At 42.2% G+C, this 15,302-nt stretch overlaps 1 protein-coding gene across 1 annotated transcript; it reads left to right on the plus strand.

The window, feature by feature from the left end:
- The first annotated feature begins 3,425 nt into the window (after positions 1 to 3,425).
- SOCS2 (suppressor of cytokine signaling 2) lies at positions 3,426 to 10,992 on the plus strand. Its single transcript, XM_060777321.2, has 2 exons — positions 3,426 to 4,376; positions 8,314 to 10,992. Exons 1-2 carry the CDS (start codon positions 4,286 to 4,288, stop codon positions 8,769 to 8,771), a joined length of 549 nt encoding a protein of 182 aa, XP_060633304.2. The 5' UTR covers positions 3,426 to 4,285; the 3' UTR covers positions 8,772 to 10,992.
- Positions 10,993 to 15,302: the final 4,310 nt, after the last annotated feature.

Below are 15,302 nucleotides of genomic sequence, written 5' to 3' on the forward strand. Positions count from 1 at the left end.
AAACCCCGAGAAATGCGCAGGCACGTCTTGAATCTGCAGGAGACTCCAAGGCGCACAGATGAATGCATTCTGATCCCATTCACCCATAGTACAAGGCTGTGGGATCCTTGGGAGTTGTAGTTTTACTAGTCCCTAATCTTCTCAGCCTGGTTTCTCTTAGAAATGAAACACCCGGGATCCTGACAGACTTAAGCAATTCAATACAGCATCCCCCCCTCCCCATTACACTTCATCACCCTAGAGAATGAATCCACTTTAAATCCGGTTTCTGCCTCCTGCAGAATTCACACACACAAGCTTTGGGTAGATAGATAGAGAGAGAGAGATCTAGAGCTACACTTAATGCAGGGGCGTTAACCCTTCCCTATTGTGTATGTGTGTGTGTGTGTGAATACACACACAAACTTTGGATAGATAGATAGATTGATTGATTGATAAATCTGGAGCTACACTTAATACAGGGGCGTTAACCCTTCCCTATTGTTTGTGTGTGTGAGTGAATACACACACACACACACTTTGGATAGATAGATAGATAGATAGTTCTGGAGCTACACTTAATACAGTTCTGGAGCTACACTTAATACACACACACAAGCTTTAAATAGATAGATGGATAGATAGATAGATAGATAGATAGATAGATAGATAGATAGATCTGGAGCTACACTTAATACAGGGGTGTTAATCCTCCCTATTGTTTGTGTGTGTGTGTGTGTGTGTGTATGTGAATACACACACAAACTTTGGATAGATAGATAGATAGTTAGTTCTGGAGCTATACTTAATACACACACACAAGCTTTAGATAGATAGATAGAGAGATAGATAGATAGATAGATAGATAGATCTGGAGCTACACTTAATACAGGGGTGTTAACCCTTTCCTATGCTATCCAAAGCTTGTGTGTGTGTGTATATGTATGTGCATGCACACACACATATTTACACACACACACACACACACACAAGATCTGGATAGATAGATAGATAGATAGATAGATAGATCTGGAGCTACACTTAATACAGGGGTGTTAACCCTTTCCTATGCTATCCAAAGCTTGTGTGTGTGTATATATGTATGTGCATGCACACACACACACACACAAGATCTGAATAGATAGATAGATAGATAGATAGATAGATAGATCTGGAGCTACACTTAATACAGGGGTGTTAACCCTTTCCTATGCTATCCAAAGCTTGTGTGTGTATATATATGTGTATGTGCATGCACACACACATATTTACACACACACACACAAGATCTGGATAGATAGATAGATAGATCTGGAGCTAAACTTAATACTGGGGTGTTAGCTCTTCCTTATGCTATCCAAAGCTTGTGTATGTGTGTGTGTATACACACACACACAAGTTTTGGGTATATAGATGGATGGATTGATCTGGAGCTACACTTAACCCTTCCCTATGCTATCCAAAGCTTGTATGTGTGTGTGTGTGTAAGCTCTGGAGAGAGAGAGATATCTATATATATGACTGGAGCTACACTGAATACAGGGGTGTTAACCCTTCCATTTGCTATCCAAAGCTTATATATTTGACTGGCATTACACTTTTAAAATATACCTGTTCCAACTTACAAACAAATTTAACTTAAGAACAAACCTACAGAATCCATCTTGTTCGTAAAGGGGGGACCACCTGTATATTTTTAAACTCTGGGTTGTTGTAAGTTTTTTGGGCAGTATGGCCATGTTCCAGAACCATTCTCTCCTGACGTTTTGCCCACATCTGTAGCAGGCATCATCAGAGCTTGTGAGATCTGTTGAAAACTAGATAAGTGGAGTTTCTATATCGGTGGAATGTCCAGGGTGGGAGAAAGAACTCTTGTCTGCTTGAGGCAAGTGTGAATGTTGCAATTTATCACCTTGATTGCTTCCTGCATGGGGGAATCCTTTGTTGGGAGGTGTTAGCTGGTCCTGGTTGCTTTCATCTGGAATTCCCCTGTTGTTTCTCTTTATTTACTGTCCTGATTTTAGAGTTTTTAATACTGGTAGCCAGATTTTGTTCATTTTCATGGTTTCCTCCTTTCTTTTGAAATTGTCCACATGTTTGTGGATTTCAATGTCTTCTCCGTGTAGTCCAACATGGTGGTTGTTAGAGTGGTCCAGCATTTCTGTGTTCTCAAATAACATGCTGTGTCCAGGTTGGTTCATCAAGTGCTCTGTTATGGCTGACTTCTCAGGCTGAATGAGTCTGCAGTTCCTTTCCAAAATCGTTTCATTTGGTGATATTTTTTTTAGACATGTGTCATTTCGTGACAGTAATCCAGTTTTATTAGCAAACCAGAGGTTAAGCCAACCCATCATGAGAGGTACATCGATTGGGTTGCTGTGAGTTTTCCAGGCTGTATGGCCATGTTCTCCCCTAACGTTTTCACCCACATCTATGGCAACTATCTTTATACTTATAGCTGTGAGGTTTCTTTGTTGTTGTTGTTGTTGTTATATGGCAATGTAGAACTAGCAATGGGATCTGTAGTCTTACAAAGGCCTTGATTTAGCCTTCTCTGTTAAATTGAGGGCTGGTGTCTTGCCACACCATAAATCCCAAGATTCATGAGAAACTGCAAGTTGCTTCTGGTGTGAGAGAATTGGCCATCTACAAGGATGTTGCACAGGGGATGCCCGAGTGTTTTTGATGTTTTAGCCACCCTTGTGGAAAGCTTCTCTCATGTCCCTGAATGGGGAGCTGGAGCTGACAGAGGGAGCTCATCTGTGCTCTTCCCAGATTTGGAAGATGCCCAGGGGATGCCTGGATGTTTTGATGTTTTTACCATCCTTGTGTGAGGCTTCTCTTATGTTCCTGAATGGGGACCTGGAGCTGACAGAGGGAACTCATCCATGTTCTCCCCGGATTCGTACAATGCCCAGGTGATGCCTGGATGTTTTGATGTTTTTACCATCCTTTTGGGAGGCTTCTCTCATGTCCCCGAAAGGGGAGCTGGAGCTGACAGAGGGAGCTCATCTGTGCTCTTCCCAGATTTGGAAGATGCCCAGGGGATGCCTGGATGTTTTGATGTTTTTACCATCCTTGTGTGAGGCTTCTCTCATGTTCCTGAATGGGGACCTGGAGCTGACAGAGGGAACTCATCCGTGTTCTCCCCGGATTCGTACAATGCCCAGGTGATGCCTGGATGTTTTGATGTTTTTACCATCCTTTTGGGAGGCTTCTCTCATGTCCCCGAAAGGGGAGCTGGAGCTGACAGAGGGAGCTCATCCGCACTCTCCTCTCCCTGGATTCGGACGATGCCCAGGTGACGCCTGGATGTTTGGATGTTTTTACCATCCTTGTAGGAGGCTTCTTTCATGTCCCTGCATAGGGAGCTGCAGCTGACAGAGGGAGCTCATGGAAAGCTGGAGCTGACAGAGCGAGCTCATCCACGCTCTCCTCTCCACGGATTCGGACGATGCCCAGGCGATAGCTGGATGTTTTGATGTTTTTAACCAGCCTTGTGGGAGGCTTCTCTCATGTCCCCGAATGGGGAGCTGGAGCTGACAGAGGGAGCTCATCCGTGCTCTCCCTGGATTCGAACCCCCAACCTGTCGGTCTTCAGTCCTGCTGACACAAGGTGTTTAACCCACTGCGCCACGAGGGGTTCCTAGCAGATAAAGTGGCACCCAACTGTATCCATCCTACAGTGGAGAAAGCAACCTGATCCAACCATTTCCCCGCCTTTCCTTTTGTTTCCATTTTCCCTTTTATTCCCTTCCCTCTTCTTGGAAGAGGTTTTCCAAGGAAAGCGTTATCTCTCCAGGAAATAGGGATGCTCCTCGCTTGGGGAAGGTGAGTGCGCCCTTCAGGAGAAAGAAAGAGAAACAGAGCGAGGGAGCGCTCCAGCCAGCATCTCTTTGGCAAAAGGCAGGGGAAAGGAGCGCGCCTCTTAAAGGGGCCGCCTCCTCTTTCCTCCTCCTCCTCCTCCTCCTCCCACTGCGCTCGCCCCCGCGCCTGGTTTCCTCGACAGCAGCCGCCCTTCAAGCCGCTTAGATTGAAAGGCAAGCAAAGGAGAGAAGAGGAGAAAAGGGGGCAGCAGGGTGGGATAGAAGAGGAGGAGGAGGAAGACAGCTGCATTCCTCCTCTCTCTCTCTCCTCTGCCTCTCTTCGAACCCTTTGCTCAGGATGCGCTCCAAGTGCAGAGGAATCCGGCCGGGACTTTGAGGGCTTCTCTCTGCGGGAGGCTTCTCTTCCTCTTCTTCTTCCTCATGCTGCCCCTTCCCCGCCCCTCCCTCCTCCACCGTGGCTGGTTGGTGGTTGCCCCCAAATGACCCTGCGCTCGGAGGAGACCTCGGATGGCGGCGGAGAAGAGGAGGCGGAGCGCCTGGACTCAGCTATGCGGGAATTGCGGCGCGCGGGTAAGGGGGCTTTGCATGCTTGGGGTCGCTTTGCAATGGGGGTAACACAGTAGGGGTCAAAGGCTGGGGAAAGGATGCACTGGGCAAGGTCTTTCCCCCCTTTTTTGCTCGTGGAAGCGCACGAGCAAAACAAAGCCAAGCGCACACAGTGCGCTTGGCTTTGTTTTGCTTGTGCGCTTCCTCTATTGTGTCCAAACCTTGCTGGAATCCTTCTCTATCAAACTTATTGGTCAACACAAATATATACCCAACTGCAAGTCCAACTCTTGTAGAGTCATCTCTTCTGAGTTAACTAAAAGTTTCATTGACACTTCCATTTCAAATCAATGAATGTTGTGAGTTTTCCGGGCTGTATAGTCCTATCCCAGAAGCATTCTCTCCTGACGTTTCGCCTGCATCTACAGCAGACACCCTCTCAGGTTGTGAGGTCTGTTGGAAACCTGGAAAACTCACCACAAATCCATGACAATCAATGTTGAACTTGCTAGCTAGCCCTCACTTCCAACTGCTGCACTTGACTTCCTTCTCTTTGTTTATATTCCTAGATCATAATGTTAACACGTTGTGGAGCATTAATATTCTTCATGTGTTCTCAAAGGCTTTGACCGTGAATCACTAAATGGTTGTGAGTTTTCCCAGGCTTTATGGCCATGACAATGCATGTTTACCATGCTACCTAGTCCTCACTTCCAACTGCTGCACTTCTTCCCAGACCCAATCTCTTTGTTTATTTTCGTAGATCATAATGTTAATGCATTATGGAGCATTAGCATTATTCTTGTGAATCACTGGGTGGTTGTGAGTTTTCCGGGCTGTATGGCTGTGTCCCAGAAGCATTCTCTCCAGACCTTTCGCCTGCATCTACGGCAGGCATCCTCAGAGGCTGAGAGGACGGTTGGAAGCCTGGAAAACTCACAACAAACCCATGACAATCCATTTTGACCATGCTACCTAGCCTTCACTTCCAACTGCTGCACTTCCTCCCAGACCCAATCTCTTTGTTTATATTCCTAGATCATAATGTTAATGCATTATGGAGCATTAGAATTATTTTAGTGAATCATTGGGTGGTTGTGAGCTTTCCGGGCTGTCTGGCCGTGTCCCAGAAGCATTATCTCCTGATGTTTCGCCTGCATCTACGGCAGGCATCTTCAGAAGTTGAGAGGTCGGTTGGAAACCTGGGAAACTCACAACAAAGCCTTCGATAATCCATGTTTACCTTGCTCCCTAGCCGTCACTTCCAACTGCTGCACTTCCTTCCAGACCAATCTCTTTGTTTATATTCCTAGATCATATTATAAACAGCAGCATTAGCAATCTTCATGTGAATCATTGGGTGGTTGTGAGTTTTCTGGGCTGTCTGGCCATGTCCCAGAAGCATTCTCTCCTGACATTTCGCCTGCATCTACGTCAGGCATCTTCAGACGTTGAGAGGTCGGTTGGAAGCCTGGAAAACTCACCACAAACCCATGACAATCCATTTTGACCTTGCTACCTAGCCTTCACTTCCAACTGCTGCACTTCCTCCCAGACCCAATCTCTTGGTTTATATTCCTAGATCATAATGTTAAGGCATTATGGAGCATTCATATTCTTCATGTGTTGTCTAAGGCTTTCATGGTCAGGAATCACTGGGTGGTTGTGAGTTTTCCCAGGCTTTATAGCCATGACAATGCATGTTTACCATACTTCCTAGCCCTCACTTCCAACTGCTGCACTTCTTTCCAGACCCAATGTCTTTGTTTATATTCCTAGATCATAATACTAATGTATGGAGCACTGACATTCTCTCCGGAAGCATTTTCTCCTGAAATTTCGCCTGCATCTATGGCAGACATCCTCAGAGGTTGGAAGGTCGGTTGGAAACCTGGAAAACTCACAACAAACCCATGAAAGCTTTTTGACAATGCATGTTTACCATGCTACCTAGTCCTCACTTCCAACTGCTGCACTTCTTTCCAGACCCAATCTCTTTGTTTATATTCCTAGATCATAATGTTAACGCATTATTGAGCACTGAAATTATTTATGAGTTGTTCAAGGCTTTCATGGCCAGGAATCAGTGGATGGTTGTGAGTTTTTCCCAGGCTGTATGGCCATGACAGTCCATGCTGACCTTGCAACCTAGCCCTCACTTACAAATACTGCACTTCCTTCCAGACTAATGTTTTTGTTTATATTCCTACATCATAATGTTAAGGTATTGTCGAAGACTTTCATGGCCGGGAATCACTGGGTGATTGTGAATTTTCCAGGCTGTCCAGCCATGTTCCCGAAGCATTCTTCTCTTACGTTTCACCCACAACTATGGCAGGCATCCTCAGAGATTATGGGGTCTGTTGGAAACTAGGAAAGTGGGGTATTCTATATCTATGGAATGTCCCGGGTGGGAGAAAGGACTCTTGTCTTTTTGAGGTAGGTGTGAATGTTGCAATTGGCCACATTGATTAGCACTGAATGGCCTTGCAGCTTCAAGGTCTGGCTGATTCCTGCCTGGAGGAATCCTTTGTCGGGAGGTGATTAGCTGCCCTGATTGTTTCCTGTCTGGAATTTCCCTGTTGTTTGAGTGTTGCTTTTTATTTACTGTCCTGATTTTAGAGGGTTTTTAAAAAAAATACTGGTATATTTTTATAGAATCATCTCTGTATTTAATTATTTATCTATTGTGTCCAGAAGCAAATCGAGGGTAGACTTGTAATGTATTTAAAAACACAAACATTTTTTTAAAATGTCATTATACTAAATGTTCTTTGACCACTTGGAGTGCTTCTGGTGTTGCTATAAGAAGGTCGTCCCTTGTGCATGTGGCAGGACTCAAACTGCATTGTATTAGGTGGTCTGTGGTTTGCTCTTCTCCACACTCGCACGTTGTGGACTCCACTTTGTGACCCTATTTCTAAAGGTTGGCTCTCTGTAGAATTATAGAACCCACCAAACTTTGAGGCTGAGAGTTCCACTACTGAACAACTCTTACAGTTAGGAAGTTCTTCCTCAATGTTCAGGTGGAAACTCCTTTCCTGTAGTTTGAAGCCATTGTTCCTCGTCCTAATTGCCAGGGCAGCAGAAAACAAGCCTGCTCCCTCCTCCCTATGACTTCTGCCTCACCAAACTGCAAATCCCATGATTCCATAGCATCAATCCCTGAAGCATGGTAGAGGCTCCTTCTTTGGAAGCTTTTAAACAGAGGCTGGATGGCCATTTGTCAAGGGTGCTTTGAATGCGATTTTCCTGCTTCTTGGCAGGGGGTTGGACTGGATGGCCCACAAGGTCTCTTCCAATTTTATGATTCTATGAATTATGACTGTTATAGAGCAATCGAATCATGGGAGTTGCAGTTTCACAAGGTCTTAAGCCTTTTCTGATGCCTCACCAAACTGCAAATCCCATGATTCCATAACATTGAGCCATGGCAGTTAAAGTGGTGTCCGACTGCATTTATTCTAAAGTGCACATGCAGCTAAAGTTACTAATCAATGTGTTTTAAGATTGAGGTGTTAATGGTCTTGATCTTGGATATTCAGAGTGTGTGCCATTTCCTATGGTTACCATTTTCATCTTGATGGTTTGGCAAGATAACAACTCTCAAAGTTAGGAAGTTCTTCCTAATATTCAGATGGAATCTCCTTTCCTGTACTGTAGTTGGAAGCCATTGTTCCGCGTCCTAGTCTCCAGGGCAGCACAAAACAAGCTTGCTCCCTCCTCCCTATGACTTCCCCTCACAATATTTATATATTTATACATGTGTCCTTTCAGCTTTCTCTTTTGCAGGCTAAACATGACTAGCTCTTTAAGCCGCTCCTCATAGGGCTTGTTCCCTAGAGCCTTGATTATTTTAGTCGCCCTCCTCTGGACACATTCCAGGTGCCCAGAAAGGAGATGTAGACATGTTTTTTTTTAAAAAAAATTCTAAGTCATTTTGTTTTCCTTCCTTTCCCAGGTTGGTATTGGGGCAACATGAGTGTCGCCGAAGCCAAAGAGAGACTGCAAGAAACCTCCGAAGGGACTTTCTTGCTCAGGGACAGTTCTCACTCCGAATACCTGCTCACAATTTCAGTGAAAACATCAGCAGGGCCCACCAACCTGCGCATTGAGTTTCAGGACGGCAAGTTCAGATTGGATTCTATCATCTGTGTTCGGTCGAGGCTTCGGCAGTTTGACAGCGTGGTCCACCTGATTGAGTATTACGTCCTGATGTGCAAGGACAGGAGCGCGGTTTCTGAAATGCCTTCCAATGGATTGGTTCACCTTTACCTGAATAAACCCCTCTATCATTCGGCTCCGTCTCTACAACATCATTGTAGAGTCACGATAAACAGGTGCACAAATCAAATCCAGGAGCTTCCTCTCCCGACGAGACTGAAGGAATTCTTGAAGGAATATCGGTATCGGGTATAAAATATGCCACCTACTCTGCCTCATTTTTTAATTCTGAATACAACTGCATGAAAATGATAATCTTTTGCACTCAGCTACATAAGATAGCGTGTAGGTCGCTGAAGGATAAAATAAATCGGGCAAATGGGTTTAATGATCCACTGTCAAAACTGGGACAGACGAGATAGTTTTCTTCCTCGGTTGCCCACACCTAAACTTCACTTTGAGAAAATTGCCTTAGAGGGGACAGCAGATGCAGGCAAGTAAAAAATGGGCTGGTAAAAAGAAATTAGTCACTCTCTTTATCTATCTACTCCATTTTCTTTTGTATTTGTTTTACATGTGGACCCACTTCTAAAATCTGAATTTACTATACATAGTTTATTTACAGAGAACCAAAAGAATGTCTTGCTATATTATGCAAGATTCATGTCAAAATGGAACGTGTGAATTGTGCCTGCCTTTACCTTAATATGACTTGTTATTTTATTAATTTAGACCATTTATACACTCTACCCTTCAGCCATAAAGAGCTGATAGAGTGGGTTACAAATTGTTAATTTTTAAATTCTATCTCTTAGTTTGAGCCCATGGTGGTGCAGCAGATTAAACTGCTGAGCTGCTGAACCAAAAGGTTGGCAGTTCTAATCCAGGGAGAGGGGCGAGCTCCCACTGTTAGCCCTAGCTTCTGTCCACCTAGCAGCTCAAAAACATGCATGAGTAGATCAATAGGTACTGCTTCTGCGGGAAGGTAATGGCCGCTCCATGCAGTCATGCTGGCCACATGATCTTGGAGGTGTCTATGGACAATGCTGTCTCTTTGGCTTAGAAATGGAGAACTACCCTTCAGAGTTGGACATGACTAGATTTCATGCCAAGGGGAAACCTTTACTTTACCTTAATATGATTTGTTCTTTTATTCATTTAGGCCATTTATATACCCTGCCCTTCAGCCATAAAAAGCTGCCAGAGTGTGTTACAGATTGTTAATTTGACAGTTCTCTTAGTTGACAATCTTAAAAAGACAGCAACATGAGGGAAAGGGGGCGGCAGTGTGGGAGAGGAGGAAATCCACCAAATGCAAAGGGAGAGTCTTTCTTCAGTGAGCGCATGACAAAAGTTTTCAGGTGTTATCTAAACTATGTTGATGGGCTTTGTATGACTGAATTGACAGTAGCTGCCACAATAGCGACTGGTATACATTTTCTTGGAAAAGATTCACAATATTGTAGTTTGAGTGCTGTGTCCTCACACCAGAAAGGATTAAGGTGGCAGTAGACATTGGGATCCCATGCAACAAACTACTAATGGCTCTTTAAACTTTTTCATAAAGACCCTTCAGGAACAGGGATGGTTGTCAATACAATTCCAGTTCATATTAAATACTACCTTAGAGGTTGGTGGGAACTAGTTCTATAGAGATAGACTCGCTAAAATCTAATTTAATATTAACTCAATTGCTCCCTGTGATGTATTCTTGCAATCTTTAATTTACACATTAGGTTAATAAATTGCTCATTTTTATTTATGACCCAATGTTATGGTTCATAGAAAACAGAGGACACTTAAAAAATCACAAGGAAATAATGTCAAAAATATTTTTTAAGCTGATCCTAATGCTCTGCTCCACTTGTGAACAATGTATTAATTCTGCAGATCAAACCTATTCACTTTTACTCAAAAGTAGTTGTGCTTAAGGCCCCATTTGGACAGTCCGGGTACAGACTTGTCAGCTGATGTATTCTGAATCAAATTATGAGACTACTAACTACACTGAATTAAATCTAATGAATTGTGCGTACGTGGTGTTGAACTACAGCAATCTTTCTTTGCAGAGGAGCTGTATAATGTATAGTAATCTAGTTAAAAGAAAACTTATATAACTTTGAAGTCGGGCGGAATAGGCAAACATTTTACTCTTTTATGAGGACCCAGTGCATGCATTAGGATAGCATTGCTAGATTTTAATTGGTGTGAAAAGCCACTCTTTTTGTTATAGATCCATTTATTGCCTATAATAGGCCTCCTTTGAATGAGGCTTTATAAATGCCTAGACTGCAACGTTGCAGTTGTGGTTTCCATGGCTAAACATGGAAAGCAGCAATTATGACTACCTTCTACAGTGTAGAATTTTTTTATTCTTATTTCCTTGAAATGCAAATGAGTTTGCCTGTTCTAAATATTGTTTGAGGCTGTAACTGTCTGATTTCAGATTGTATTCAATAAAGTAAATTGCAGAGGCTCTATGTCCTTGATGTACTTTGGGTATGAAGAGGGACTTTTTGTGGTTTTAAAAAGAACCTCTCGGTTTACTTCACTGCTTGCCTTCTTTTGTGTTGAAAAACACTTGATAATGACAGAAGTGTTTTTCACAATACATATATTCCTGCTTGAACATGGAAACCTACTGCTTGACCTCAGGCAGGTCACACTCTCAACCTCAGAGGAAAGCAATGGCAAACCCCTCTGAACAAATCTTGCCTAGAGAACCTGTGAGAGACACACCACAGATTGAAAACAACATAAAGGGACACAAGTATTCATTCTACACCAGTGGTTCTCAACCTTTTTTTTTTTTTTTTTTTTTGACCAGGGACCACTCTCCAACATTTGTACCAAAAGGGTTACAAATCAGTTTTGGTCAACTTTAGATTCTGTTTGGTTATTTGAGGTGCTGATTAAGAAAACTGCATTGGATAAACCACATGAGCTCTAGTTTCTGATACAGAACATATGTCATCCAGTAGCTGCCATCTACTTGCCCACAGAAAACCGTATTTAATAATCTAGAGCTGATGTGGTAGTAGTAATCTTTCATGGGTAGTCGGCCTCTCCCCTCCCAACAGCCCTGCTGCCCCAGCACTATAAAAGGGTTTCACGGAACCAGTCACTCTCATTGCCACGTGGTTTTGAGGCAATGGTATAGTAATGGTGAGGCCGCAAATTAATTTGTTCCACAAATTACTTGGGACATCTGATGCCATAATTGAAAAGATGGTTCATCTTAAGATAAGCCCTGCTTATCAAACTAGTGGCCCATCTATTCCAATATTATGTTTATCACAGTGACTAATCAGGGATCACTAGAAAGTCCACAGATTGGCTATGATCCTTTATTAGCAATCGATATGCAGTGCGGCATATTGTCTCCAAATTAAAAAATTCCAAATACTTGTCATGATAGTCTGTAAGTTTATACTCCATAAATCTGTACAGTCCCTCAAAACTATCTAATAATTATCTAATGAAGTAGCTGTGACCATATCTTTTGCTGAACTGATGTATTTTGATTCCCTTCTGTCTGTCCTGAGGCATTTCCCAATCATGAGTTTGAATTTTAATAAGAATGAGGAAGGAAAAACTGTCCCCTGCACACCATACAAATGCTAGCTGCACTGCACATGGCATTTTAATGTGCTGTTCTATAAATGTGGAGAAACATTTAGCTATAGTCGGATAGACACTATCACCCCCCTTTGGGGTCACCTCAGGTTGTTCCAAAGGAGACGTTGGTCATTGTGCTTCCAGGAACACAGCTGAACACCTCTCTGTTCCTTTTCAGTCTCCACCATTCACTAAATGCCTATGTTGGGTGTGTGCACATGCAAAAAAACAGGTACATCCTGAGGGAAGTAGGAGAAGAAATCAGATGTAATTCCATTTGGGCAGAACTTCACACTCCATTCATTTCGCATGCATGATCTCAACCACTTTCTCAGAAATAAGTCTGAATAGTTCAGTGAAACTTTCTAGCAAATAGCTCTATGGAGGAAATTATCTGTGGCCTAGATAAAGAGCTATCAGCTTCAAAACAGTCATGCACAACTAACACAAAAGGTATGTTGTTTTTAAAAAGCAGTCTGTTTCCCACTTAGCAAATTTATATACTGTTAATAGAAACAGGCTGAACATATGTGCAGGAGGAAGAGTATTGGCCAATAGCACATTTTTGCAGTTCAGTTTAAGAAAAGCTTTGCTGATCTTCATATTTAGGAACGCATAATCTTTTACACTTCTGCATAACTTTCAGAATTTGGGAAAGAACTATCTTGTGGCCCTGATAACACTATAGTTACAACAACATTATGATAGTATCCAAAATGTAACATTGTTCATGATGGGTAGTTCTTTCTGCTACTTTACACAAACTTACATGTTCATCGACCCAATGCTGTTTTGTGTGCAGTATAAGTTCACCAATGTGGGGGAATGAGTACATGCTGGTGTTTACTTGGTGGTAGCAATAGTTGCAGACACCACATTGCCCCTCTTCCTGTCCATAGTTCCCAAGAAAGGATGGGATCATGTGAAAGGCTTCTAGTGAAGGAAGAATGAAGATGGACTAATGGATCAAGCCTTATCCTCTTCCCTGATGCTTGTCTTGTAATGGGATGGAGCATTTACCATTTTCCCATGGGTACTGATGACTCCAGTATTCATCTGTGATGATAACTCTGCTGGCCAAGCCTACAACTACTGAGAAATTACGTCTCCTCTTAGCCATATAATAACTGAGAGAGATGACTGTTAGGGACTGGACAAGTTAAGTGTAGAGACATTTCACTCTTCTGTAGTATCCAACCTGGAATGCTGCTCTGGAGACAAATGAAAACAAAACGCAGTCTGGTTGCATATATTGTCTATGCTGTTGTCTTAAAACTAGCATGACCATGTTATCAATCTACAGCAGGCAAAAAAACCCGAAAGTGATCAATGTTGTCTAAGTTCTTTATTATTTTGTGCAATGAAAAGCATTACCAGTACAAAACACAGTTAAGGGTATAATTATTTAAAATAATAATAATAATAATACTTTATTTATACCCCGCTACCATCTCCCCAAGGGACTTGGTGCGGCTTACATGAGGCCGAGCCCACAATACAACAATACAAGCAATAACAATAGCAATACATGCATTTAAAATAAATCACATCGACAATAACGTAAGCATTGACAATAGTACAAGACACTTTACAATCTATGGCTGGGCCAAATGTAATTAATTTAAAATGATGCTGGTCATGGACGAGATAAGGAAGTGGGGTGTGGTGTCATATCTCTTGAACCTTCATAGTAAAATTATGAAGATAGCTGTGATCAGCCTTTGAAGTCTGGCATTATTGGGATTAATTAATCTAGATTTTGTTGGTAACTGTTGGCAAGAAGTACTTTGGCTCTTGTTTTGACTTCAGACCCTGTGTAATAACCTTAAATATGCAATGTTGAACAAAATACAAGTGATCATTGAAAAACGGATTCCCTCGCTTTCAAAATTTATATGATGCTAAGGATTATCCAGTGGATAACCACTTTTGCCACCATTTAGGCAAAGACAACACTGAGTAAGTGTTGAATGAAATACGGCAATAAAGTTAATATAAAACCCCTACAAGAGACATACAATTTGTAAAATATTGATCGCTATTTCCGTATGTATACATTTCACTAAAATGAGTTACAACCCTAATTTTATGCCCTAGCTTCATAGCAACATGTCTAAAACTTTGTCAAATAATTGACAAGAGTTTTTAGACACATTGTTGTGAAGCTGGGGCATAACTAGTTGCAAGTCACTTAATGACCTAGTTCAGATAATACAAATAAGAACCACTGGCATATATGCTCAACTGCTCCCAGTAGCAATAGGAGTCACTAAATGTTATTAGCATGCATCCTTGGCTTTGTGTCTTTCCCATGCAATGGCTAGAGCAATTGAGCAATATACACCAAAGCACTGCTCTTAACTAACCAACAACTAGGGTTCCCCATGCATCTCTGGCATATCATCAACCCTACCCATAATAAATCAGCGGTTGTATCAGGATTTGACACCAAGCCAAATTCCAGTGTTCCATGTGCTTTTGAAACTCCCATATTATTGGTAGGCCGTTCTGTTTCATAACCACAATGGTGTAATTAAGAACTACTTATGGGTAGGTCACCATGCTCTTTGTGGGTGGTTTGTGTTTTGAAGAAGCACACCAAAGTTACTTATGCTGACATACATTGGGTCAAGAATATCTACCATTCTGTCCATATCCTCCTGTTTCTAGTGCATTTTTAACATTTAAAAGATCTAAATACTTTGAGAATGTCACTATTTTAGGCAAATCTAGTATAGACTTGTTAGGAAAAGCAATGTTTCCACTAGATATTCCTCTCCTGAGTTTTCCTCTTCCTTCTCAGAACGAGCACAGGCAAAGAGCAAAGGCATAATGTATCTGCTGTATTTTTTCTCTCCCCCACTCAATATGTGACTTGAGTGAGAATTTGGTAATTTCAGTTGATTCAACAACCTCAAAGGATCTCGTCAGCAGTTCTTCTTTCTTGGAACCATAAAAAAGATTTTTTGCCAGTAGACTTGATTTTACATTTATCTGTGATTATCCCTGCACAACCGCAATGGAGTGCTTAGCATATTTGCTCTAAATTTCATTATAGCATGCAACATGGACTTTTCACGAACAGGAGGCTAACCAGCATTCAAGTCACATCCTTGTGTAAAAAGGATGAGATGGCTTGGCCCAAAAGAGCATTGAAGACAATGAGAT

This window comes from Anolis sagrei, chromosome 5, assembly GCF_037176765.1.
Source record: "Anolis sagrei isolate rAnoSag1 chromosome 5, rAnoSag1.mat, whole genome shotgun sequence".
NCBI lineage: Eukaryota > Metazoa > Chordata > Lepidosauria > Squamata > Dactyloidae > Anolis > Anolis sagrei.